Here is a 27,267-nt window from a genome sequence, read left to right as displayed (position 1 = left end):
GCTAGTCAATTCCAAAAGGACTCTTGAGTTTCGTTCTAAAAATTGAATCGTCAATTTCAATTCAGCCGACCACTCTGCAGGATTGGAAATGAATGAGTGTCAAGGTGCTGGTTGTCCTGGAAATAGAGGTTAGCCCTGGAGTGAAATTCAACAGCAACCAAGTGGGTGGACCAGGAGGGAGGAGTGGTTAAGTAGTAAAGGAGAAAGAAAGGTGGACTGGAATCAAAAGTGAAATTGAACACAGGGCGTGACCTTGGTGTACTCCACTTTGCGATGGCCTAGGTAATAATTCCTCTGGTTTGAGCTGCGGAGACTGGCAGCTTTGGTGTGACTGGGTGCGAGAGAAGGGACGGCTGTAATTATCAGCAGAAGGCTCAGGAGATAAAGAGACTAAAATGTAGGCTTCACTGGCAGACATCAGCGCTATCTCACACTCAAACTTAACACCTGTCACGAGCGTGTGCATGAGGGTGTCCACGTCTTTTTACAGGAACGTGCTGTGTCCGTCTGTGTTAGCCCTTTGCCAGCATAAGCCCAGACTTTTATGTTTAGCCCCCTCCACCCCACCACATCTAAAGTCTGAATGTGACAGAATGTCAGCGCACTCACCTGACATGAAAGACGCAGTGGCACCTTTAGAGACGAAGTGCAGATGCTATCGCTGACACGCCTCAGCTACGCCACACGATCGGCCCGTAATGCCACCCTGCTGCTTATCAGGCCATCTGCAACCTGATTAAAGCAGCTTATTTTTAGGCGGCAGGGGGGCTAAGTCCCTTTGACCTTTTGTCTGCATTTGATTAGAAACGGTTAACACATAAGAACTAAAAATTATTCAAAAATGTAATATAATCATAGCCATTCATCAGGTGACAAATGTATGAATACTGACTGTGTGGATCATATAATTGCACCTCCCCAGTGGTGGAATTATATATTGATAAAATTATTGGAATATTTTTACTGATGAATTAATTTAGCATATTATAGTTGCAGCTGGTCAAAGTGCAGACCATTTTAACTACTTTATATAACAGTTCAAAAGCCTTAATGTTATAGAGACATGAATTATGATAATTTTAACTTGATTAAAAAAAACAAATTGAAATAAGTTGATTTGATGACTTTCAGAATAGTTATCCTATATTATATTTTATCACTACACTAGTTTAACAACAAAAAAACAGGCACACATCTTTGATCCGTGTTGTTCATAACTGGGATATATAGCAAAAATAAGAAATGATGTAGACTACTTACCTTTAGCGTAGAAGCACAAATATCCAGGTAAAATGAACCAAATAAACAAAACCTACAAGTCAGGCAGACTAAACGCTCCTCCTGGTGTGGGATGTGGTGTGGATGAACTAATGGAACAGAACCAAAACGCTGCACATCTGCGCGTGACGGAATTTTGGGGTAAAAGTTCTTCAGTAACAAAATGTTACTTATGTAAAAGTGTGAGGTCAGGGCATAATCATAAAAATGTAAAAGTTTATAATTCATAATAGTTTGAATTTTTTATTGCATTATATATTCAGTTTTGTATGCAAAAATCTAATGGTTTTAGGGAAACTAGTACCTCCTGAAGCACTTGTATTAGTACATTTAATCAAGAATTGTAATTAAGTTACATTCTACCACTGTATGTAACAACCTCTCAGCACTAAAGGTTTTGATACCAAGCCAGCGGAATTATATCCCTCAGCCTCTATAAGAGCAGTACCGGTGAGTGTGTGTGTGTGTGTGTGACTGTGTGTGTGACTGTGTGAAATGGCTCCTGCCTTTTAAGCGCCTCACTAATACGTAGAGTCCATTTTTCCAGGATTACAGGTGGTGGTGGAGGTGGGGAGGGTGCGCGCTATACGTGCTGCTCATTCCAATAGGCATCCATCAACAATCACTACAGCTCCAGCTCCCTACAGCAGCCTCCTGGGGAACAGAGCAATCATGGTGGAGAAAAGGCAGTAGTCTGGACGGGATATGGGGTCTCTGTGATTTTCCTTTATTTTCCAACACTAATCATACTTTGTGTGTGTGTGTGTGTGTGTGTGTGTGTGTGTGTGTGTGTGTGTGTAATTCTCTATATGAATGCATGTGTCTATACCTAGTAGAGATGAAACAATAACATTAAATTAATCAGCAACTATTATGATCATGAATTAATCATGTATTCATTTTTCAAGTAAACATTTAGTTTCATTCAATGTGTGGCTGATTTCTTTGATGAGTGACTTAAATGATTAATTTAATTAAAGTGAAATCTATTTTAGTTGCACAGCCCAAAATCACAAATTTGCCTGAAAGGGCCTTGCTGTCTGTACTGCATACAACACCTTAATAAAATAATTTTCTGCCTAATCAATTGATTTATAGTTTCACAGCCCTTTCTGGTTTCTCGTCTTTTTCAATGTCACACACAAAATAACACATTCTTTTTCTCACACAAACGCCTCTCTACCTGTCAGACAGCCCAGACACTTTGGTGGCAGCAGGGACATGGCGAGGGAGTGGAGGAAGGCTGGTAGCCTGAGTGGCAGCACCACTGATCATCTCCACGATTTCAAACTTAATTAACCCGGGCGTCGCGCCACACGTCCTACGGCCCGTCAACGGTGAATGCCGGTTCACTATCTCCTCTGAGATCTGCGGTGAGGAAGGGAGGAAAGGGGCGCGACGAGACAGATGGGAAGTAGTCCCACCAGCATCACATAACTTAACCTGCTATTAAAGGATAGAAAGTTTGTCTTAACTTGTTTTTATAGTTTTGGTCATCATTTCTATCAGATATGACAACATTGTGCTCACCAAAGTAACTGTTGGGAACTGGGTAGATGGCGACTTCAATACAATAAAGTCAGATGGGGTGAAAAACAAGCAGTCAGTTGTCCAGAAAGGTTGTTAACATTTACTAAAGCCATTTTTTCGCGAGGGGAAAACTAAAAGTGGGCCAACCTGAAGTGTTTGTAATTCCTCTTTGCACAACTGTAAAAAACAGCTGTGGAAGGTCAAAGATGAACCTGTGATGGGTGTTTACTACATACACGTAAGGAAATAGATTTACCTTTTACCTTTTCTTTCTCTTCCAAACAACCCAGGGATTGTTTGAACTTGTCTGATTCTCTGACAGTTGGAGCTTCTAGCCTCGTTGAACTTCGTGTTTGTGATGTTTGTAGCTTCAGCGGATGCTTTCTTTTCTTAAATTGATCAACTAATTATTTGTTATTAATAATAAATTGTTTGGTCTTTAAAATGTCAACTGCAAAAAATCTTCTATAATTGATGTCTTCAAATTGCATGTTTGTTCAAAGCCCATAAAGATTCAGTTTTCTATCATAGAGGGGTAAAAACTAACTAATCACTTTTCTTTCTATTAAAATAGGTAAACTGTTGAGTGCTATTAAAACATTGTAACATTGTTACAATGTAAGACACAAATTGTTATAAACTGATTGTCCTTCTAAGAGGTAAAACTTGGATCCAAACATCTTTCTGTCTACTGGTATACAAGCTCTGTGTAATTCACAAAGTCCATAAATATAATTTAATTTGGCTGCTAACCAACCCTCTGCATTTAGTAGCTCATCAAACCCGCAACCAAAACCTCAGTTGCTCCCTGCTCACCCGCTCCTCGGAGGCCTGACTCAACTGTCTGCCTCTCTGACTGTCTAAGCTCTGAGAACGCGGAAGTGCAGACTCAACCATCCCAACAGTAGGAGGGGGAGGTTTGTGTACCCTCAAGGGCCTGAACAGTAGTTCCACAACCAAGAAGGAATTTAAAAATCTCAGCTCTGCTGTTTTTTATGCAAAGAGGGAGACAACAAAGACAGAAGATTGATCTGTGACAGCACTCTTTTTCTTTCAGTCTTTCTTTCCTTTTTTTTTAGGTTATATTTTATCAATGGCTTCTCTCTTCCAGCCTGCTGTCTGTCTGGCCATCTCATTTAAGTCGGTGACATTCGATGTGAAGTGGCGCGGGCCCGAGAGCTTACAGCCAATGACTCATAAAAACACACATGCGCAGGAAGGACTCGATATGAAGGGAAAGGTCAGGCCTTACCTCTGAGGGCCTAATCACCCACTTTCATTGAGTGGCTTGCTCACTCAGTCACACTTGATTGTGTGTGTGTGTGTGTGTATATGTGTGTGTGAGAGTGAGTGAGAAATGTGATCATAGATGTGACTTAGCTGGTGAATGTAGGCGAGCGAGTGTGAGAGGGATAGATTGCGCCTCGAGACTAGTGATTGGTGTGGAAGTGTCAGAAAATGTGCATTCCTGACTTGTGAACATATGATTAGCAGATGACCGCTTTGGGTCAGATGATACAAATACAAACGTGCATGCAAACACACACATGCAAAATCTTCTTGCCTGAACATGTGGTGTAATCAGCTGCCTTATCAGGAGAACTGTGGGTCTGTAACAGGCTCATTAACTTCTCCCTGAGCTTTTTTTTTTAGAGAGGGAATTGGCCAAGACAAGTGGGCAACATGTCTGTCTAGCCCCTCTTAATACAGTCTATTCTCTACTCAGCTTTTGCAGTAAGTGATTGTGCATGTGTGTGCAATGCATGCATAACGATCCTCCTTGCTTCAAATCTCCTCTGTTTTTGTGCTTATTCCCTCATTAGTTGACCTTCAGTGCCGCCCATCCTAGTTTAGTTTAGAACATCCGCTAGCAGAGCAGGGCAGTGGGGATTAAGTATTAAAGAGCCTCAGCTGCTCTGGGGCTCTTATAGCTCAGTGTTCGGCCACTGAGGCCTGATAATGGTGTTTGTTTAGCCATTAGTCAGGCCCTGCTTAGCAGCTCTCTCCCCTTCGGCTGCAGAAACACTGATAGATGATGGATGAAGAGATAGATGATTGTGAGGGTCAGCGGATGGAGGGATGAGTGTTGTGGAGTGGTTTCAATAGCATCAAGAACATTTGGTGGACGTGTGGGACACTAAGGAGTTGAGTTGAAGGTAGTCCAAGGAAATGTGTTTTCCATTTAATATTTGTGAGCAAAAGAGGAAGTTAGAGGGTGCTCTTGTGTTAGGACTAGACGTTTTGTGTCGAGGCATACACACGTTTTATCAGACTCTAACCTTCCTGTGATTAGTTCTTGTCGTCCAACTAATTAAAAAGTATCCCAGTCTATTTCCTTCTGCACGGCCAGCGGAAAGTACTCCTTTTTGCTAGAAGCAATTTAATTTTATGAGGTATTTTTTGCAGCTAATTTAGCCATTACCTTATAAGCTCCAAACGTGACCTTTTCTCCATATGCTGGGGAGAGCTAGCTAATCTTTGTGCTATTAGCTGATAGCTGTTAGTCATTACCAAAAGCTGGAATAGTTCTGGGGCTCAGCCAATGCTCATGGTACCACTATTACGATGCTCAGTCACCATCCACTCTCAGACTCATTTTGACAAGTGACAGGCACCTGCCAACCAGCACAAAGGAACTATTGAGGCTCAAGTCAGTAATGTGTATGTGATTGCCCCCCCTCTGGTCCTGTCTTTCAGTCTTTCGATCATCTCTAATGCCTCCTGCCTTCCTTCCAGAGGTTACCTCTCTTGCTCATTCAGCTCCCACACGTCTAGACAGAACCACAGAGATTTCATCTCTGACAGCTTGTGCTCTATTCATACACTTTCCTACCTGTGTGTAAAGGTATAGCTCAACATTTTGTGGGAATGCACCTATTTGCTTTCTTTCCATGTGTTAGATGAGGAGCTCAAAGTGTTAAAAATACACCTACCAACACCTGTCAAGTTTACTACTAACCTGTAACTCGTTTGTTTAATCGTACATAAAAATGTTTGTATAAGAAACCAACATATGGTTTTGGGGGAGTTACTTGCTGGAACCAGTTCTTGGTGAACAACAGATGGGTGCAGTGACTTGGCACAGCTTGTTGTAACAGTATGTAGATCAGTAACCAGGTTACATTGGGCTTTCTCCAGTAAGATGATTTCTTCAATGCCATGTAAACTGGTAGGGGAATAAAAAAATCAGATTTCCCCAGCTGGACAATTATCTCCTGGCGGACGCCCATTTCTTTTGATCAAGTTTCTGACTCTTTACAAGTATGTAAGTATGTACAGGAGAAATACTTCAGACAAGTAACAGCAGCGCTGGTGGATGAAAGGACCAATAATTACACTTAGTAATAACAAGTGGTGCATCCTTGTAATTAAAGTAATACCAACACAAAGTATCCTGTAGAAACCTACATAGGTCCGTTATCCCACAGCTGAACTTGTTTGATAAATTTAAACACCTTTATGCTGTGAGGAGAAGCTTTGCGCTGTCCGTCTGTCCTCTCACTGCGTTGTCGATCTGCGGTAAGTCAGCGGCAAGCACTGTCAGTTAAATTAAGTAAGAAAATCAAATTAAGCTCTGTGCTAGGGAAGACATTTCATTCCTGACCTGCTGCATGTATTTGGTAACCAGGTTACTAGGGTATAACCGTCTTTCTCTGGTTTCTGGAGTGCACGTAAACGTCCTGAGTGAGGTCCCTTAAGGGAAGGTGCTTAATTATGCTTGAGTCAAATGTAGGTGCAAAAAGAGTGTTTATGGAAAAAGTAAGGCTTGCATACTGACTCTTTTCCTCATCACAGTGAGGTTACCAGTTTACTGACCGTGTCTGGCAGCCCACGCTAAAGCCAAAGACGCTGCATAGAAGTACATGACAGATGGAGAGACTTATTGTATACCGGAAAAGCAAATTGTCGATGTTTACACTTATGTTTGGGCACTGATTAAACTAACGAGATACAAAGTGTTGATTGCTGAGCTTTGGAGGTGTTGGAAGCTGTACATTTTTTCACTTTGGATAGAACCAGGCTTGATGCTTCTCCCTGCTTCCAGTGTTTATTTTGAGCTAACAGTCCCAGCTCCGCCTCTGCACTTAACAGACATAAGATTGGTATATTCTTCTGGTCTTCTTGTCTAACTCTTGGAAAGAAAGCAAAAAGGCATGTTTTCCTTTTAATACCAAAGCTATAAACACACATTGGTGACATCTTTTCATCAGAATTCCAATAAAATGGCAAGCGAGCAATCATTCACTATAAGATCAGTATTCCCCTTGAAACCAAACTAAAGCTGGTCACTGAGACTAAACCACATTACAAGATACCTTCATGGCTCATTGGCGTTTACGCTGTTGAAGTGAAATCATTATGACCAATAAGGTGTGTAATGGATTCCTTCCCACCAGTCAGTCTAGCTGCCTGACTTCTTAATTGTGGCTTCATGTGTGTTGCAACGTAAATGCGTGCTGTATGTATGTGGAGGGTGGGTGTGTTTTGGGAGCAGAGGATCGCCTGAGGGTGCTGTACGTATTAGAAAAGCTGCCCTCCAACCAGAGGAAGCAGGAATTTAATTCTTGGTGTGTGTGTGTGTGTGTGTGAGTGTGTGTGTGTGTGTGTGTGTGTGTGTGTGCAAGCATCAAACCTGCTAAAGTGCCCTTAAGCAAGACATTAAGTCACCTGTTCTTTAAAGAGAGTCTGATCTTCTGACAGTAGTGAGAGAGAAAACAGAAATTCCCTGCAGCTATCAACATATGTGTCGCAAAGAAAATACTTTCTGAAACGATAAATCAACTAAGCGATTACTTGATGGGCCGTTTTTAAATGAATCAATTAAACATTTAAGTCGTTTATCAAGCAAAACATGTCAAACATTTGCTAGTTCCAGTTTCTCAATTGGAGTAACTTTGGATTAAGACTGTTTGTCAGACAAAACAAGAAATTGTAGGACCTCATTTTGAGCTTTATTCAGTTTTCTGACATTTTATGGACCATAGTATTAATAGATTTATTTAAGAATTCAGAAGATTAATTGGTAATGAAAACATTATTTAGTTGAAGCCCTACTTGTGGATGTGGGAAGCATTTTTCATATGCTGCAACAGAGTTGGCTCTCAGATGCATATCTGTAAGTGAGTCAAGTTGATTAGTGAGCTTGTGTATGCATGCATGCCATACAACTGTTTGTGGGAATTAGCAATCGCCTGGACGTGGCGGCGATGTCGGAGAAGCCATTGGCTCCTGAAAGTAGCTCTACTCTGCCAGGCTGGGCCATTTAATCAGGTTCTCCACATCCGCCAGCTGTGTCCACACAGCAAAACGGCCACTCTGTCCCGCTGGAGAGCTGCAACATCCAGCTGGGGGTGGAGTAGGGCAGTTAGCATTGGGAGATTAGCCCAAGCTGCTGCTGCCCAGACAGAGAGAAGTTGTGTTTATGTGTTTGTTTGAGAGACAAACAGAGCTTTAGAGATTAGAGACATTGAGGTTGGCTGCAGAGAAAGGTAAAAAATGCAGTAGTGCCTGTGTATTTGTATCCCTGCACACATGCACATTTAAATCTGGTGTGTGTGTGTGTGTGTGTGTGTGTGTGTGTGTGTGTGATTTTGTGTACTCGCTGCTCAAGTGTCCAGCTGGCAGAGGGGAGATAGCAGGAGCCTTGAAAATGGTGACGGAGCGGTAAACAGACACACAAACAGCATATCAGTCCCAATGAGGAAATGTGCTGTGCCTTTAAAGGATGGCGTGGGTGTGTGCGGGTTACACTCGCACCCGTGACTCGTGGTCATATATCAAAACAGACAAACATGCACAAGAGGGCAGACTCATGTAGAAACACAAGCACACAGGCGTGAGAATGGGGACAGACAGACAGACAGACAGACAGACAGACAGACAGACAGACAGACAGACAGACAGACACACACACACACACACACAGACACACACACTGTCTATTAGGGTAGCAAAATGTGATTTACACAGTCCTTGGGTCACGGGCCAACTTTAAAGGTCTTAGCATATTTAGGCCAGAGCAGCTGGAACACACTGAAATGGGCCTGGCCCATCAATCCCCCGCCTGGTGCCCTGAATACAATGGCTGGGCTGGCTGCTTTGGTGAGCATGATTCTCCCAGTCAGTCAAATTGAAATAAATGAACTGCCAACCCTGACGGCAGGGTAATTGTTCATATGGTAATTGGAATTCGCTGTCGTCGCAACAGCCTCTCATTGCAACTTGTGAAACAATTTCACTGTAAGGAGGGAACAAGCGCGTTTGCATGTCAAAAAAAGTGAGATGGGAGAAATGCAGAGAAAGAGTTCTGTACACTCTCCCACTTCATGTTTCATCTTTAACAATGCTGCTTGTTTCTGCCTTTCCTTCACTGGACGGTGGTGGGAAAATAAAGGACGAGGATCCACCCCTCACCCACTTTAGCAGGCCTCTTCAGCACACTACACACTGTGAGAGACATGGCACAATTCACTTTAGACTATTAACAGCCCCCCCCCCCCCCCCCCCCCCCCCCCCCCCCCCCCCCCCCCCCGCGCTTCTGGGGACATGCAAGTAATTTTAATAGCAGTTCACTTTTATCAGCGTATAACACTGAATGCGAAGACACCCACCACATCAATGTCAGACCCTGGCATCTGTCAAAGCCAGCTCTCCGATAAAGAAAGTGCTGAATATGAACTATCACAGTATGGGGTGATATCCCATTATGTTTTTAGGGTAGGATGTCTGTTTTTTTTATTTATTATATCAATTTCCTTTCCCTATCTGTTTTAATGAGTGAGAGGAGCACTCATGCTGGTTCAAAACTTGCCAGGTCAGCTGTTGCAAAAGTGTTTGTGTGTGTGTTCTAATCATTACACACACAAACACACACGCCCACACCCACACTCTTGTTTTCTCCCTTCTCGTTCCTGATCTCTTGCTTCCTTGCACAGGCACGCTTGTAGACTTCCTCCTGGTGGGTGTTGTCCTAGAAAGGGGGGGTGTGGGTGATGTGTGGCGAGAGGATTGGCTGAGAGGCATGCAGACTGCCACGCTGGGCTTTAGTGCCCCTGTGTCAAAGAAACACAGTGTGTCTGTTTGAAGAGAAGAGTGTCTCTGTGTGGTTGGAGTGGGATTACCTTGTCAGCACTTCAAACGGCGCCGGTGCACATACTGGTGCGCGCACGTGTATCTCTAAGCCTATGAATCTGTGTGCGTTTGTGTGCACACCTGCCATTTTTCAATTATCTTTCATTTTCCTCTGCTGAGAGCTTCTTTTCCTGTCCACACATGTCCTGACTTGTTGAGGGAGGGTGAAAGAGGTGGGACTGTAGTTGTCATAAAAAAGGAGTGTGTGCATGTTTGTAAAGATCACCAACAAAGAGACACACCTTCATGTGCTTGCAGTACCTCAGCAGTTTTTCTCTTAGTGTTTATTTCAAGTCAAACAATAGAAAAAAATAGAGGTGGAAATTACAAATCACTTTTGCTGAATCAAATCGTGTCAATCAAGTTCATTCACTTAGCGTCACTGTTCATCAAGTCTTTCAGTGTGTTGCTGCTGGGTTCAGTTCAGTAGCATACAAAACTAGTCTAATACAAGCACTGTTTGCAGCCTAGGTTTTTCTTGTTTGGTTTATTGATAATATCCTAATATATCTATATAAATACAACATATTAGACTTTGTCAGCAAAAGATGATAACTTTTTAATTCACAAATATATTTTAGACTGTTCTGTTGTGTCAGGTGGGTCTAAAATGTGCTCTTGGATTAGTCTGATGCAACTTATACCGTTTTACAAACTAAAGACTGGCTTATCCTAAAGTTAGTCAATGATACAGATAGAAGAAAATAGAATGTTTTCCAAGAATTGATTGCAAATAAGTCCTACTAGGTTCATCTAAGAACTAGACAGCTCTGTGCAACAGAAGTTCCTCTAAAGACTGAATATTAGTTTGTTCATAGTAAAAGTATTTGGAAACCTGCTAACAGTTGTTCCCGATGTTTACACAATCCACAAATCTTTAGCATTCAGTGTCTGACATTAAGAAATATATAAAAACTAGAAAGCTGAATTAAATAATTGATAAAATCTTTTCAGGTTGATGGCGCTAGACCCACCTATTTGCTACAGAGTTATCGCAGCATAACTGTTTATTTGGATAACAAGGACACAATACACAGTCAACAACAATGCGTATAGTCACAAGCGCGGGGAGCTCTACTTCTAAAAGTACTGATTGGCTCAGTGACGATGAGGATTCAGTGTAGTCAGTTCAGTTAATGATTCTGTGTAAAAATTGTCCTTCTGTAACGCTTAAATGAGAAATGTGCAGAAATACTTGTAATTTCTTAAAAAAAACAAAAAACAATAGCCGGTGGTTTTAATTCATCCATTGTGTCTTTCACAGATCACATTTTTTCAGATGTGCCAGCTTCATAAGCACGTGATGAGTTTCATCATTATTTATCCCAAGCCATTGGAGGCTTCATTAGCAGCAGGCTGACGCAGCCTCTAAATTTAGCAGCTTTTAATTTATTCAGAATAGCCACGTGTTAGATGGTATGCCCACTTGCTGTGTTCTCTCACAACAGCTTAGATACATGTTGAGAAACGAGAGGTAGGATGGTCTGTGGAGGAATAGGCCTCATTCCACCTGTGTCACCCCTACCAGACATCTGCCTCTCCTCAGCTCTTTGAAGCCTCTTTAATTCCAGTGTTCAGGATTAAGCCTATGAAAAAAGGATGAAAAGTGATATAGCGACAGAAGGAGACATCCTATGAGAGAACAGGCTTCTTTGAAATATGTTAAGACTTTCTTTTTCTACTGACCCACAATGCAGCATCTGAGGAAAATTGGTGTGAAACTTTTTTTTTCTCATCGAGGGCTGGCTATAGGAATTGCATGAGTAGGAAAAGGACTCTTTGAAGTCATGGATGTAAGTGGAACTAGAACTCTCTGAAACCTAAATGAGCGCCCAGAGACATTTCATTGTACATTACAGACTGAGAAAGTTGCTTTGTAACAGCATGTTTGATTGGAAGGCAGAGGAATCAAGTCATTTTCTGTTACTGAAACAATTGACATAATCCACCTTTTGTGGAGTCTCTTTGTGCAGTCTGTATCATGGCCAAGCGAATTGACGGACATATGGATATTAATTCATTTTTGGCGGATCCCACACAATAGAGGTACATTCAGAGAGGCAGTCATGCTTCAATTACAGTTAATATTTACAATCCCATCCAATATTTAGACAGTATGGTCTTTCGTATTGTGTACAAAAACAGAAAAAAATAGCAAACAGCTGTTGTTTAATTTCAAACATTTTTTAGATGCATAGATATACACTAGGTTTAATTGGTATGTACAGGAGCTGCTGATAATGCAAAATACTAGATTTTCCTGCCAGGTGTTTCCTCGAACACCAAGATAAAAACACATTAAAGGTCATGAGACATTTCAGTTTACCTGAACGAAAACTGGTTAACCATCAGCAGACTGTCAAATAGCAGCTTGTGGTGAGAAAACACAGTACGACTAAAAAGAGTTTACTAAGGTCAGTTGAGTTAGAAATGTAATAAAATGAGTACAAACTGAGAAGAAATTGTGATAAATATCTGCATGTATAAACTGTGTCAGCTTTCAGAGACAAATCAGTAACAAATGTGAAAACTTAGAAAAAAGTACATGTAAAAGATAAAACAAAGGTTTCATTGAGGAAGATGGTGGAAGGCAATAAATAAGATATGGGTCAATGTTACTGACACCTCAATGTTTACACCCTCAGTGCACATTTGAAGTGTCAAATAACGAGCACAGAAATGACACATGTCAGTTATCACGAGCAGCGCATTCAAGGGTTCACTTTATTGTGGCCTGAATTGATTTCTCTGTGCTTCCTGTTCATTCTTTCGAAATTGCCTCACAGAGGTGTTCTTTTAAGTCTGTGATCATTTTTTTCCTGTGAACATTTTGCTGCTTTCCCACACTCTTGTCAGTGCATTTTCATTGTTTGTTTATGTTGTCAACATTGTGAAGAACGTTTTGCAGTTTGTGCAGTTTTTGTAACACTTCCTTGAAAACTCAGACATAAAAGTGAGTTATTGTGGCGCCTGACACATGTTTGTAATTGTCATTCAACTTGGCCAGTGGCTTTGTCTTTGTAATGTAAGTGTTTTATTTCTCTGGAACGGAGGTTGTTGTTCACATGCTGTTCCTTTTATTTCGTCCACCCCTGTAAGGTGCATGTTAACTCAAATTACATTTTTCTTCTGTCTTCTCCTGTTCGTTAAATCCTCACTTCCCTAATAACTAAATCTGTAAAAACCGACCGCAAACATTTCTGTCCTGAATAAGCACAGACAGAGGTTTTATGCGCTGTATCAAATTTAATTGAAATATTTAAGGCTATGAATTGAAAAGGGCACAATACATTTATGTAGTGAAATTGGTTGTGGGACTGTGCGAGGAGGAGAAGAATTGAGGCAGAAAAATAAAATCTTCAAATCAAGTAGTCGGCACTTAAATGCTAATGGGAGTTGCCAGGGAAATTAACAAGTTTCCCTCCTGGGTAAATGTCTAATCAGTGGTCTCCCCACTTAGTCCAGTGAGGGAAGGCCGGTTATCATAATAAAACACAGCTTTGGAAAGCGACTTCTTGGAAGTTTCATCAGGGGTTTTCAGTTTGACAAATATGCCTGTGGACTTGACTGGCAAGGTGGAATAAGACGCAGGATACCATTTGAGCTGGTAACCACATTTAAACATAAACCTACATTTGCTGTGTGGGCAACAGCTGCTTTAAAGCCACCTGCAGTTCCATATTTACCACAACCTGGGCAAACAGCAGTGAGCAAGGCCTCTACAAGCACCTGCTGATAGCCGGTACATGATCCTGTCTGTATTTTACAGAGATATTGTGTGATTGTGTTTACCGAGACAACAGTGTAGTTCCTGAGCACACAGTGGTTGGAGGTGTTGAGGAAAGGAAAAAAAGCAAAGTGCAAATGAAGTTGGAATGGATCCAAGCTTTTTAAATAGGCTTTTATTGTGTTATGGTTTGAGATAATCTTTCTTTACCCCCACTTTTAACCAGCGATAATTTCTAATATTAAGTCAATTACATCCAAAATAACACGCCCTTTTTATAGAAGTGGAGCAGGAAGTTGAGTCACACACAACGTGAGCGTCACGACACAGTTTTAGGCCTAGTTTGCTTTATATGTACTCTGGAAGGGTCAGTATGAATAAATTATGTAGTATAGTTTGGGTTTTATTTGGCCAAGTTTAAAGATATCTGTCTGAGATTTCTGCGTCAGAAATGAGAATTTTGTTTGGGGTGCTTATTTAAATTCAGCAACACACAACCATAAACAATTACTCTGGGTAATCCACACACCTTGGTGTGAACAGTTTTCAGAGGAACTACTTTTTTACCAAAGTCCCATAGTTAACAGTTCACAGTGGAGTCTGGGGATTGTTCAGACAAACAAAATTTCATTCAATTAAATTGGTTTGTGGCAGCTTCCTAAATTTAAGAGACAGATTTCTTAAACCATTGCCAAATAAAATCCAATTATCTGCATAGATAGATATGCTGAATTCAGCAAATCAAGCCTTTATAAAACTTTTTTTTATTTTTATTTTGGATACTGTATATACTTTACTTCTAATTGACAGTTAGATGAGAAGATCAACACCACTCCCATATCTTTATATTTCTGTCTATGGTAAATGTGAAGCTGGAGAGATGGTTAGCTTAACATAGCAGAAAGACTGGAAACCGTGGTAAACATCCAGCTCTAAAGCTTACTAACATATCATTAGAGATGGCAAAAGTACTCACTTCCCGTACTCAAGTAGAAGTACAGATAATTGTGTTAAAAATACTCGGGTAAAAGTAGAAGTACTGATTTAACTTCTTTACTTAAGTAAAAGTAACACATCATAGTCTTCGAAATTTACTTAAAGTATAAAAGTAAAGTAGCCTTACAAACGACAAAGCTACCTGGACCAGACAGGTGTTACTAGAGAGAACGCTGAGAAACTACAGTGGACATGGAATAAAGATTCTTTATATGCCATTGGCCACATTTTAAATGGCTGTCTGCCAATAGGCCTAAAACATAGAGCTTATTTATTGTGACAGAGACTGGGACTCCAGGTTAATAAGATTCTGACCGAGTAGCAAGATATGAATCCAAGTCTGATTTAGGACTGTCTGGTTTTCAACTTGGCCCCAGGCGTGTCTGTTAAAACACGGACGGAGACAACTTCTTTCTGTTTTATTACAATCAAGCATCCGTATAACCATGGGCGCGGGTAGCTCTAATATGGCTGTGTGTGTGGTAATGAAAGAAATAAATAACATTGGAAAGGCTACCATACACAATGCATAGGAATCATATATGCTAGTAAATAATAACAATAAACCCACTATTAATTACACTATCTTAATGAGCAAGGACGTTCAACAATCACCATCATATTGAATCAACAGTCAGGTGTAACCTAGCTAACAGGTGTAACGTAGCTAACAGGTGTAACCTTGGTAACAGGTGAAGAACACAAACAAGCTAACTTTTTAATTAGCAAGAACTACAGACCAATACAACAACAGGCTTAAATGAACTGACAACATAAGTTTTATGACTTACAGTTCTCAAAGACGCACTCAATCTCAACTGATTATCCTCTGAACAGCTAGTTTCTTTTTCTTTTCTCTCACTCTTTTCCCTATGTGCATGCCCGCTCGCGGTGTGAGCGCGTGTCCGCGCTATTCCCCAACATGCAATCACAATCACACCTGATAGACAACCTTTTGTACAAAACTAAATAACGAGCCAATTTTATTAAATGTAAAGAGTAGAAAGTACCGATATTCATGTTAAAATGTAGGAAGTAAAAGTGAAAAGTCGCCAAAAAAATATAAATAGTAAAGTAAAACTATCTGAAAAATCTACTTGAATACAGTAACAAAGTATTTGTACATTAGTACTTCCTATCTCTGCATATCATCAATGAATATACCATGTCATATGTTTTTTTTTTCATCTGTACAAAAACCAAAGTGAAAAGTGGCTAGGTAAATGTCTCCTTACTCTCTGCAAGAAAGCTAAGAGGTGTGTTTCCCATAATGTCAAACTACTCCATTAAACTCTTGTGATTAGGCCATCCGACAGGTTCGCATGACATTAGATTGTGAGTGTGTTTAGTGTCATATGTCAACCACACACTTACTCTACACTGCAGTCTTGTGTTCATTTATGTGTGCATTCAACTGCCGTAATAATGAAACACTTCTCCCTTTCTGTTCTTTACAGAGATGGCAAGCTGGGTCTCCCTCCTCCTCTTCCTCTTATGCCAGTCAGTCTCACAAGCTCAGCAGGATAGCAGCAATGTCGCCATCCTAGAGTTCACCACAGACACCACCATCAACAATGTGGTCCAGGATCCCCAGACTGGTCGAATCTACCTGGGGGCGGTCGACAACATTTTCCAGCTGGGGCCGTCACTCCGCCTGCAGGCTCGTGCTGAGACGGGCCCCAAAGAGGATGCCCGGAGCTGTACGCCTCCTGCATCTGCCTGCCAGGACACAAAGCTCATGCCCAACCTCAACAAGCTTCTGCTGGTCCATCCGTCCAACGGTTCACTCATAGTCTGCGGTAGCCGCTATCGAGGCATTTGCTCCCTCCTAAACCTGACCAATGTGGAACAGCAGCTGTATTACAGTGACAGTAAAGGAGAGAGGACTTACGTGGCTAGCATAGAGGATAATGTGAACGTGGTGGGTGTGATGTCCAACTACTCAAAAGATGGGAACGCCTTCAGTGTGTTTCTTGTTGGGAAGGGCTATGGAAGCCTCGACAGTACAAAACTCATCAGCACACGAATCCTTCAGGACTTTCGTGATTGGGTCGTGTTTGAGAGCATCATTGAAGCATCTACGGTTCAGACGACGCCATTTGTTCCAAAGTACCTGCATGACTTCCGACTTGCCTTCAAAGATAATGGTTTTGTTTATTTCCTCTTTTCAAGGACACTTGATGGATCGGATAATAAAAACCTGACCTTTGTGTCTCGTCTTTGCGAAGACGACCACCATTACTACTCCCACACGGAGCTGCAGTTAAACTGCGGCCAAAATAACCGATACAACAAAGTCCAAGCTGCGTATGTGGCCTCTCCAGGGAAAGAGCTGGCGCGGGCCATGACTGAATTAGGTTGGTATGGTACGGTCAACTACTGGAACAAAGTTCTATTCATGGTGGCAAGTCCGGATGACGACCCCAGCGACTCCGCTCTCTGCATGTATCCACTCAACACCATCAATGAGCGACTGGTGGACATCATCAGCGCCTGCTACAGTGACTCAGGGAAAATGTCCGGGGTCCCTGCTGTGGATATCCCTTACTCATCTAAAACTGACGAATTCTGCACATCCAAAATTGCGGCAAGTACTTCTTTTGTGTCAGTTGATTGGTTTCTTTTTTTTTAATTTATTTTTTATATTTTTTATATCCGATATGACTGGGATATGTTTTGGAGAATTCCCTTTGCATTAATCAATAATGGATGGGTCACTGTTAATGTTTACTTTGTTCTGCAGACCTTTTGTCATTGTTGGGCTTAAAGCTCTCGATCTGTCTCAAATCTTACCTCCTTCCGTGTCTCTTTTTCCAATTCCCTCAACTCATCCAGAATAAAACCAAATAGCTGTTGTCAAAGAAATCACAATAATCTTTTACAGAAAACCTTTTATAATTTTTCACAAATCTACTGTAGATAATGTAAATACAAACTAAAAAATAAATAAATAAAAAATAAATATCACTTTGTTACACCTAACCTCTCTCATCATGAAGAGAGGTATGCTGCTGTTAAAATTTATTCATGTCTCAAAAACACAAATAGGTGCCATTCTAGCAGAAATGGCTGTAATATCAACAGTATTTTCATTCAACCATAAATAAAGCAGGCCACTGTTCATCACGTGTGAATCCCATCAATTAAATCTCTCTTGTAGTGTGACACAGAATAAACTGTATTCGCATATATGAGTCATTTTCTTCTCAGTGAGTATTAACATAAGCTGCTTTAACTCTGTTATCCCAAACTGTGGGCTAATGAGAAAAATGACATCCTAAAACAAAGGTTTTATACTTATATTGAATGAAATAAATGATCAAACAAAACACACTGAAAATCTTTACACATGTATTTCATCTACACTTGCAAAATGCCGGCCTTTAATGAACACTAGTGGAAAAACTGGTTTAATGTATTTGCTGCCCTGTGCCATAGCTTAGTTAGTAGAGCACCCACCACCCTGGGGGTTTAATTCCCTCACCATCCAAATGTTCTTTGGATTAAAGAGTCACAATGTGTCATCATCCTTTTTGTTTCTCCTTTTCATTTACAGAAGGATACGTTGGCAAACTACAAGTGTGGCGCAGACTTTCTGCCTTCCCCTTTAGCCAGCAAGCCGAAATTTGCCCTAAAGACGAAGGCAGTGTGGACCAAACCTGGGCTTCTGACCGCCGTGGCTGTCGCCGTGGAGAATGATCACACCATCGCCTTCTTGGGGAACACACAGGGGGAGGTCTTCAAGGTGGAGTTGTCTTCTGATCTGTTGCTCTTGTCAGCTCGACTTTTTCTTTTCTTCCTTTTCCTTAGAGCTTTTAGTTTCACCTGAGGGAAGCAGAATGTGGGAATTAAAGACTTTATGTCTGACAGTGTTATCTTTGTTTTCTCTCCAGGTGCACCTGGCCACGGAGCCAGACATGTACAGTACGACTCCTGGCGACACCATGGGAGAGAAGGTCAACAAGAACCTTTTCTTTGACCTCAGTCAAAATCACCTTTACATTACCACAGAGAAAAAGGTGTGTATGTCAGGGTCCTTTTTGTTACACATATCACATATAACACATGTCTACACAAGGCTTTAGGCACAGGACTGAGTGCAGGTTAGCTAAGTTTTGGCAGAATTCAGATCCGAAAACACAATCCCTGCAGTCATGTAACACTTTACATTTGTATATTTATTATTACACTACTGTATGCATATACACCAATTACATTCCTGTTTACAGTCAGTGTATTCATTTGCTAAATAACTGATGACCACTACGGAATATTGCTTTATTTAAGTAATAATGATAAATAAACCAATGAAGAAGAAATAAAGATAAACAAGGAACTGAATAACATACTGTATATTTGCACTGCTTTCTTACACGGTACCATAGGGCCGTACTTTGTCAAGAGAAGTTGTTCAGGATCTTTTAAATCAGAAATGAGGAGTGACTACAAAGTGAAGCAGAATAGCTGTTCCATATAAGTAGACCTCAGTATCTAATCAAAAACGTCTGTAGAAATGAATATATAGAAGAACAAAAGATCTGGTGTGATAACCTTGGTTACAAAGAAACTGTGAAAGGAAATGGGAAGTGAATGGTTACAAAATTGAAATACAAAAGTACTTGTCTGAAGTTTATTGATGTTGAAATATGTTTTAATAACTACACTTAATATACGCTCCGGTACTTTTAATCTTTAACACTGTATCATGTTTTATAAAATAATTGTACCATATGTAACCTGACATTAAGACTAAATTGCAATTTAATTTCCCTTCATTCGGTCTATTTGCATTACTGCACAACTCTGAGATGTGATTCAGAGGTCTGGAACAAGACAAAATTATATTAGAGAAATGTTCAAATCCTGCCTACCACCTCCCCTCAGAACACCTGGCCTTCTTCTTATCTTCATCTTATCATTTTTAAGCACTCAAGCATATGTACAGTAAATGAATGTGGCAAAGTCTGTCCACCACTGGGAACAATACACATTTAGTATGTAGACAGAGGGAATTGTTTTAGTAATTGAACATGAAGAGCAGACATGAGAGACCGTGTGCTGTGACAGGACATGTTTTACTCCCACTCTCCACACCTGCAACAAACTAAAGAGCCTTTCTAGCCGTACTTTAAATGCCTCATATTTTGTGCAGTTTCTCCCTTAAGGTTCACTGTTTGATCATATTTCATGTTGTAATTCTCCAGATCACCAAGGTGCCGGTGCAGACGTGCCTCCAAAAGAAAGACTGCCAATCATGTGTGGAACTGAGGGACCCTTACTGTGGCTGGTGTGTCCTGGAGGGCAGGTGAAGATCTCTCTCTCACTCTCTCACTCACTTACTCACTCACTCACTCACACACACATACTCATAAATGCATGTACACAGCAACAGACTAGCACAAACACCCACACATGCAATTCCATCTGTAAAACACAGCGGGGTATTTGTTCAGTGTTTTATTGCAGACACTTTTAGTACCCCTCTGTGTTTATATTCCATCTCCTGTTGTCCGTGCAGCCGTAAGGAATTAAATCTGTTTGTGAGTCTCATGCAGCGAAGGCAGTCTGTGCAATTTACTCTCATCAGCCTATATTTATCAGGGTCTGGAGGATAAAAGGGGCTGTGTCCCTGTAAAATACATACATGATACAAGTATTTTACAGGAATACGATCAAGAACAAGAAAAAAGTGGTGACAAAAACAAGTTTCTCATTTGGAAGTTGTTAATACTCTTATTCAGAAGCACTGCAAACATTTTACTAAGATTTGAAGCTTCAATGATTTGAAGATGAATCGGTTAGTCGATCGGAAATTACTGGTAGTCTTCAACTGTTTTGATTATCATTTCAGTCATTCATCAAAATCATCTGATGATTCCACCTTGTCGAATGGGATTTTCTGCTGTTTTTAATATAACATAGTAGAGCTGGTAATCTTCTTCTATAATAACATTCAAATTTGCACTCTTTTCTTTTTTTTTATGCACAAATTTTGCCTACTATTAATATTTACTACACTATACTCAGGGATTTTCAGAATTCAATTAGTATTGATTTTTGTATGTAAAAAGGTAGTCAAATACGGTCATCATATTCCTGAGCCTAAAGTGGTATATTTCACGCTGCAAAACCAGATACAAACAAGGGCATTGAGTTTTTTTTATATCTATGTAAAACATAATCCTGGAATTCTGCACAGACCATGCTTGAAGCCACTTGGCCATGAGGTTGTTATTTACAGAAGCACATTAAAAATCTCTAAGAGTCCATAGGCTTTGTTTCTATGAGGCTATGCCAATGTGTTTAGGGGTTGTGGATAGGATGGGATGATGATAGGAGTTGTTTATCTTTCGTCTGAAGGTGTACCAGGAGGTCTGAGTGCCGACGGGCGGAAGAGAAGAATGGCTGGTTGTGGAGCCCCAGGCAGCTTTGTGTCAAAATTGTCTCTTTCTATCCCCCGAACCTTTCCTGCAAAAAGACTCAAAAGGTACAGCGTGGCTTCTTTACTCACTATCTCCTTTTGTTCTCTGCTTCTCTTTCTTTCTCGCACAAACCCCTTTTATAATGCACCTGGCATAAACATGCCCAGCCTGCGTAATAAACTTTATCCATTGTGAATCAAAGACCCTGGGCTCTAGGTCTTCCTGACTCTGTATTGATTGATCCAGAAAACTCTAAACTGGTTTACTATACCCGACCTGATTGACTGTTCTCACAGCCTGAAGATGGAGAGTCTCTGTTGTGCACTTTCTCTCTCAAGCTGCTTTTTTTTCATTTCTGGTTATTCTCTCTCCCTCCCTTTCTGACTCATTTTTGTATATCCACCAACATTAATCAACCTATCTCTATCATCTATCTCCAGGCTTTAAACAGAAACAGCTTCTGTATGGTAACTTTACAGTTACACATAGATGTTTGAATTACAAAGACCAGTGGAATTAATCCAATATGAAGTGATATTACTAAGCCAATAATCTTTTCTCTGAAAAACTCACCTGTTTGAGCATGCGCCCCATGTACTAAGGCTCAGTCCTTATCGCAGCAGGGTTTGATTCTGACCTGTGGCCCTTTGCTGCATTCATCTCCTTTCCCTCCTCTCTATTCTTTCATGTCTTCAACTTTCCCCTCAAATAAAGGCCTAAAATGTCCCCAAAAATAATTTTATCCACTCCAAAATCCTTAACATAATATCTTGTGTTCAGGTGAAGATTAACATCCCCTCCCTTCCTGCAATCGGGCTTGCTGACCGTCTGCGCTGCTCCATCAAGTCTTTCAATAGTGAGGGCATCATGTCTGACTCGGGTCAGGTCTCCTGCGATCTCCCCAACCCTTCTCTTATACCACATACACCTGAGGACCAAGGTATGGCCTTTATAATTAACCCACAACATGTCTGTTGTTCACAATTATAACCAAGGTTGAGTCTTAGATTTCCAAAATCGTTTTATGAGATTTAATATTTTAGTTTATACTTTTTGGTACAAACATCCATGTCCCTCACGGGCTTAATTGTGCAATCAGTCTTGGCTGTACTTTTCAGTTTTTTTTCTAATTAGCAAATGCATTCACGCTAACATGCTGAACTGAAATGGTGAACAGTCACTGCTAAACATCAGCCTGTTAGCATTGACATTGTGAACATGTTACCACTACCAGTATTGCTTTGAATAAGTACAGCTTTACAGAGCCGTAGACGGTAGACTCTAAGTCTTGTTAAATTAATGCCTTAATACATCCATCCATCCATCCATCTTCATCTGCGTATCCGGTATTGGGTCGCGGGGGCAGCAGCTCCAGCAGGGGACCCCAAACTCCCCTTAATACATAATGAGCATTATTAGTTTTAGGTCATGCTCTGTCACAAATTATTTAAAGATCATGGCTTGTGTGTCAGAATTTGTTGGCCTTCCTGTGTTGTTTTGTCCCATCATGAACTGTGGAAGTCTTGAATATTTTAAATAATTCCCCATTCATAAATGTGTAAAACTCATATCCCACCAACAGTGAGGGCAGAGCATTTTAACGCGCCCTGTGGTGTGTCCTTAGACTTTGTGGCCGTGGCGCTCAGAATTTTCATCAACGAGACTGTGGAGCTTGCCACGCGGGAGTTCAAGTTCTACAACTGTGCTGCCACAGTGAGGAAATCTGAAAACACACCGTGAGTCTGACTCTTAATCTATCGGTTCTGCTCCGTCACTCACTGAAAATACACAGTGACACTGAACACAGCATCAACTGACAACCTTGATGTAAATGTATCACCGTGCATGAGCAGATGAGAGATCAAGGCTCTGTTTGTAAATTGTGATGCATGGTAATTTTGAATGCACCTCTTGCATTTTCTCTCCTCCTGTTATTACCAAGCTGAGGAAATTGCCTCACTTTCCGTTTCATTAATCAAAAAATGAAAGTCGATCTCGCCATTTTTCTACCGTTCCTTATTTTTTTTCTCCATTTCATTCATGCCAAGGAATGTGTGATGAACGAGCTTTGCTTATGTGAAGTTACAGAGATCTATTTTGTTGTCAGAAACATGGATTTTTGGGCCGGACGCTCCTTGATGAGTTTCCATGTTTTAAGATTGTGTGTGTGTGTGTGTGTGTTTGTGTTCCTAATTATACGTGTAAAAGCATTTTCTTATCTATATTTTGTGTGTGTGTGGTTGTGTGTGTTTTCAGGTGCATGTCATGTGTGGCCAGTTTGTGGGGCTGCCAGTGGAACACACATGACCACTCCTGCAGTGACATGGACGACAGCGTGGTGGGTGCCAACATCATCAAGCAACGTCAGGTGAGTGTTCTCAATGGTTTGCACATCCACCTCATGCCAAAGAGTTTTATCTCTGATATATCTGCTCAAAAAAGTATAGCAAAAGTTTCAAAAGACACATCTAATCACAACACGTGCCGCTTGAGCGATCCAGATTTCCCCCTGAAATTGTTTTTTTTTTTTAACGGTATCAGCTGGCACCATCTTCCATGACAAATACTGTAGGGTGGAGGATATCAATTTATAAGTCAGCAGATGTTTCAATGATACACTTATCTGTCCCTGCAGATGATGGTGTCCGTTAAGTGGTTGGCATACTTAAAATGTAAATGAACAAAAGTGAGTATCTGATTTGTTGTGATGCCTTCTCAGGGAGCGAAGTGTCCTCATTTTGAGAATCCAGATCCTGTGCTGATCCCGGTGGGCTTCAAGACTCGTATCAGCTTTGAGGGAAGCAATTTGGACCTCTACCAGGTAAAGTGGCATAGATACAGTATTTAAAAGATTTTCTGGAAAATACCTAGCTGTTTTTACACCTATTTTCAATATTCAACAAAATGTGACAAAAAAGTAAATAGTCATAGGACCATAGTCAGCACAACTTACGTACCATGTTATTTGAAAGACTAAATGGCCTGTCACACAAACGATAATGAGGAGAAATAAGGTGAGAGGAAGAAGGGGTTTTGTATGAAATCATCAGCTATCTGGGTATGAATACACCGATAATACATACATGTATTGCATACAACCATGTGACTTTTTGTTTTACTCTATGTAGACATGTACATCAAACTAAAAGTTGCAGTAGGATGGGCTGGTTTCTATTAATAACCAAATGTATAACAGTAAGCCATTACAAAAAAGAAGCTAAAGACTTCTCATTAAGACTTTCTGGATGTAGTGTTTTTACATAGAACAAGGAAAAAAGACACCCATCCAAACTTTGCAGTGTACAGAGGGAACTGAGGGGCTAGAAAGAGTTTGCAGTAAAACATTGCCTTTTCCATTTCTTTTCTGTACTGTGGTGAGGGGAAATAAGAGCAGCATCGAGGGAGCAGTGTTTCGCAAATAGGATCTACATAAATGAATCCACCATGTTACTCGTTTTTATTTTTCCGTTTCTCCAGGGTCGTGTTTTCACCATCGGCAGTGAGCTGATGAGAAATGTGGAAGAGGAGGTTAATTTTGAGGACGGGCCATTCTACACCTTCAGCGGCTTCGATGTGAGTACGGCTGTTTCGTCTACACTCCACCCTCGACTGTTGCTCTGCATTCACACTGAACTGCTGATTTTGTTCCTTTCCTGAGATTGTTCCGATGGCTTCTAGCCAGTTTGACTTCCACTCAACACAGGTCCTTAAACTCGAGCTGATTTTTGGATTATCAAAGTGCAATATAGAACAATCTTGGCACTGAGTAAAATCTATTTTAGAGTACCACTCCAGTAGAGATTTTCTTAGTACCGAAAGAAAGTCTATATTCAAACTTTCTATCTATGAACTGACTTATTATATTTCAGGCTTATAAATCAAAGTCACCCTTTAGCAGTCACCCTTTGATATTCTCTAGCTCCCTCTAATGGACAGACTCTCTTCACTGGAGTTATTTTAGCTCTATGTCCACATTATGAATTCTGTGTTTGGGAAGCTCAAACAGTACCTAGCCCCCAGCTATGTTCTTTCCCAACATTGATTTCTTTAGCTGAAAATATGCGAGACGGGGTATAATTTTTTTCCCTCCCCTGGCATGAGGGAGAGGCAGCCCACACTGTTTGCCGAGAAGAGCTTAAGTGCCATTAATCACTGGATTCTGTATTAATAATTCATTTTCTTCCAATTTCTTAGTTTTCTTACGACAAGTCACCGGAGACCAATGTTCTCTTCTATGTGAAGGACAAGGAGTCGGGCAAGAAGATGGACAGCACGCTGAATGGTATACTCTCTTACATGTTAATCTGGATACCTTATTTTTAATGCCCTTTGTGTAGCTGCTAGTTTCAGTGTGGGACTGAGGAAGCTGCCTTTAATCTTCAATTGAAAATGAATGATCAAACATGTTTTCACAAATATGAAGGGATTGTGAGGTTTGTTTTACATTTTCCTAGTCTTGTAAATTAAGTTATTATAAGACCAGAACGTACTCCTCTCGACATTTATTCATAAAAAGCAAGACCTTTATTAAATATAAGAAAATAAGTATAATGCATTCTCCCCTCACTACTTTCTCTACAGTTACGCTGTACAACTGCTCCATGGGGAGGGAGGACTGTAGTCTCTGTAAGAACGCAGATCCAAAGTACAGGTGTGTGTGGTGTGCCAAGCAGAGAGCGTGTGTGTACGAGAAGCTGTGCAATCCTGACCAGCAAGGGTCCGAGGATCCTTACAACACCGAGTGCCCCGATCCCCAGATCACTGATGTGAGTAGTTACAATGTTGTCATCTCTTTATGTTGACCTTTGAACTGCATGAAAGGCTTGTGCTGTGCAGTGAAAAGGCAGCTACTTTGGTGATTGGATTATTGATTGGAGCACTTTATTGGCCTCACCACTTTCTGTTGAGGAATTGAAAGTCTGCTTCTCATTGAGGCAGTGTTGAGCTCATCTGCTGCACATCTAGATTGGATCAATTCTTTCTTGGCTCACTTAACTGTTGGTGCCTCATTGTCATTGACAAAAATCCATCAATAATTGTGTTGATGTCAATGTGACAGAGGTTATATGACTGGTACATACTACAGCCTGACCGATACAGCAGCCGATAAAGATACAGTATCACAGATAGATTGCATACAGTATTTGTGTTTGCAAAATGCTTTATGTCATTTTTATATACGTTATCTGTTATGTGGTCCTGTGCTCCAGACTGAAAAAACCTCAACAAACTATTGGAATCCTGCAGAAATCGGCGATCCCCTGACCTTGCTCTAGCGCCACCATGACGTTTACTTTTTTAGTTTTTGGTGACTTGTTTTGACAACTACTTGATGGATTGGTACTGTTTTTTTAGATTTTAATTATGACAGATGTTTTGTCATGTGTCTTTATTGTTAATATTACACATTATTTAAGATATTACTGCTATCTTGTATCTATGGTTACTGACCTTAAATTTAAAAATTTTAAAACTTAAATTTTAAAAAATTTTAATATTAAAAATGATTGTTCAACTGTAAAATATCTTTATCATAGAAGTGTATGTTCATGTGATGTGTTTACACAGAACAGGATCCCATATATTGTCATTAGACGCTTTAATAATCCAGCATCAGTTTCATGCTTTAATATACTCACACACACACATGCAAATATGGCTCATACAGCGTGGATGTACTTTTCAACCATGACCTTAAATATTAAGCACTTAAACTATTCAACAGACCTAAACAGTGTTCATCTCTTGTACCTTCTTATTGCACAACTAATCTGTTCAAATCACTTTTGAATCCCTTCTTCTTCTTCTTCCCCCACCACTGTATCTCCCTATCTAGATCATCCCTCGTTTCGGCCCCCTGCATGGAGGAATCTCCATCACCATCCGGGGCTCCAACCTTGGCATCCACAAGGAAGATATTAAAAGCATAAGCGTGGTCGGGGTGCCCTGTATCCACCGGCAGGAGAAGTACCGCGTTTCCACGAGGTAACACTTACACATTTGTTGAGATGTATTTATGCAAATATATGAGCAGTAGCAGCACCCACGCTGCCTCACTCTGTTGGACAAACTGTGTTTGAGTAGGTTTACAAAAAAGTAATTTTCGGAGGGCACGTGACTATGACTGGCTGAGGACGTGTTTTCGCTGAGCTCCCGCTCCCACACAATATTGACTAACTTTCC

The 27,267-nt window shown here is 40.7% G+C and overlaps 1 protein-coding gene across 2 annotated transcripts in view; it reads left to right on the top strand.

Annotated features, from left to right (window-relative positions):
* The window catches only part of plxnb2b (plexin b2b), a 114,167-nt gene that overhangs the window by 57,903 nt on the left and 28,997 nt on the right, over window positions 1–27,267 (top strand). For both annotated transcript variants that reach the window (XM_034878481.1, XM_034878480.1), the window contains 13 exons: window positions 16,120–17,249; window positions 18,219–18,407; window positions 18,556–18,681; window positions 19,867–19,967; window positions 21,023–21,149; window positions 21,865–22,024; window positions 22,709–22,820; window positions 23,341–23,452; window positions 23,804–23,905; window positions 24,562–24,657; window positions 25,279–25,366; window positions 25,666–25,850; window positions 26,921–27,069. In XM_034878481.1, coding sequence (XP_034734372.1) covers window positions 16,122–17,249; window positions 18,219–18,407; window positions 18,556–18,681; window positions 19,867–19,967; window positions 21,023–21,149; window positions 21,865–22,024; window positions 22,709–22,820; window positions 23,341–23,452; window positions 23,804–23,905; window positions 24,562–24,657; window positions 25,279–25,366; window positions 25,666–25,850; window positions 26,921–27,069 — 2,675 coding nt within the window. In that variant the 5' untranslated portion in view covers window positions 16,120–16,121. The remainder of the gene's footprint in view (window positions 1–16,119; window positions 17,250–18,218; window positions 18,408–18,555; window positions 18,682–19,866; window positions 19,968–21,022; window positions 21,150–21,864; window positions 22,025–22,708; window positions 22,821–23,340; window positions 23,453–23,803; window positions 23,906–24,561; window positions 24,658–25,278; window positions 25,367–25,665; window positions 25,851–26,920; window positions 27,070–27,267) is intronic.

The sequence above is a fragment of the Etheostoma cragini genome, chromosome 8 (genome assembly GCF_013103735.1).
Source record: "Etheostoma cragini isolate CJK2018 chromosome 8, CSU_Ecrag_1.0, whole genome shotgun sequence".
NCBI lineage: Eukaryota > Metazoa > Chordata > Actinopteri > Perciformes > Percidae > Etheostoma > Etheostoma cragini.
The sequence above is the reverse complement of the archived record's forward strand: the minus strand, read 5'-3'. Positions and strand labels throughout refer to the sequence as shown.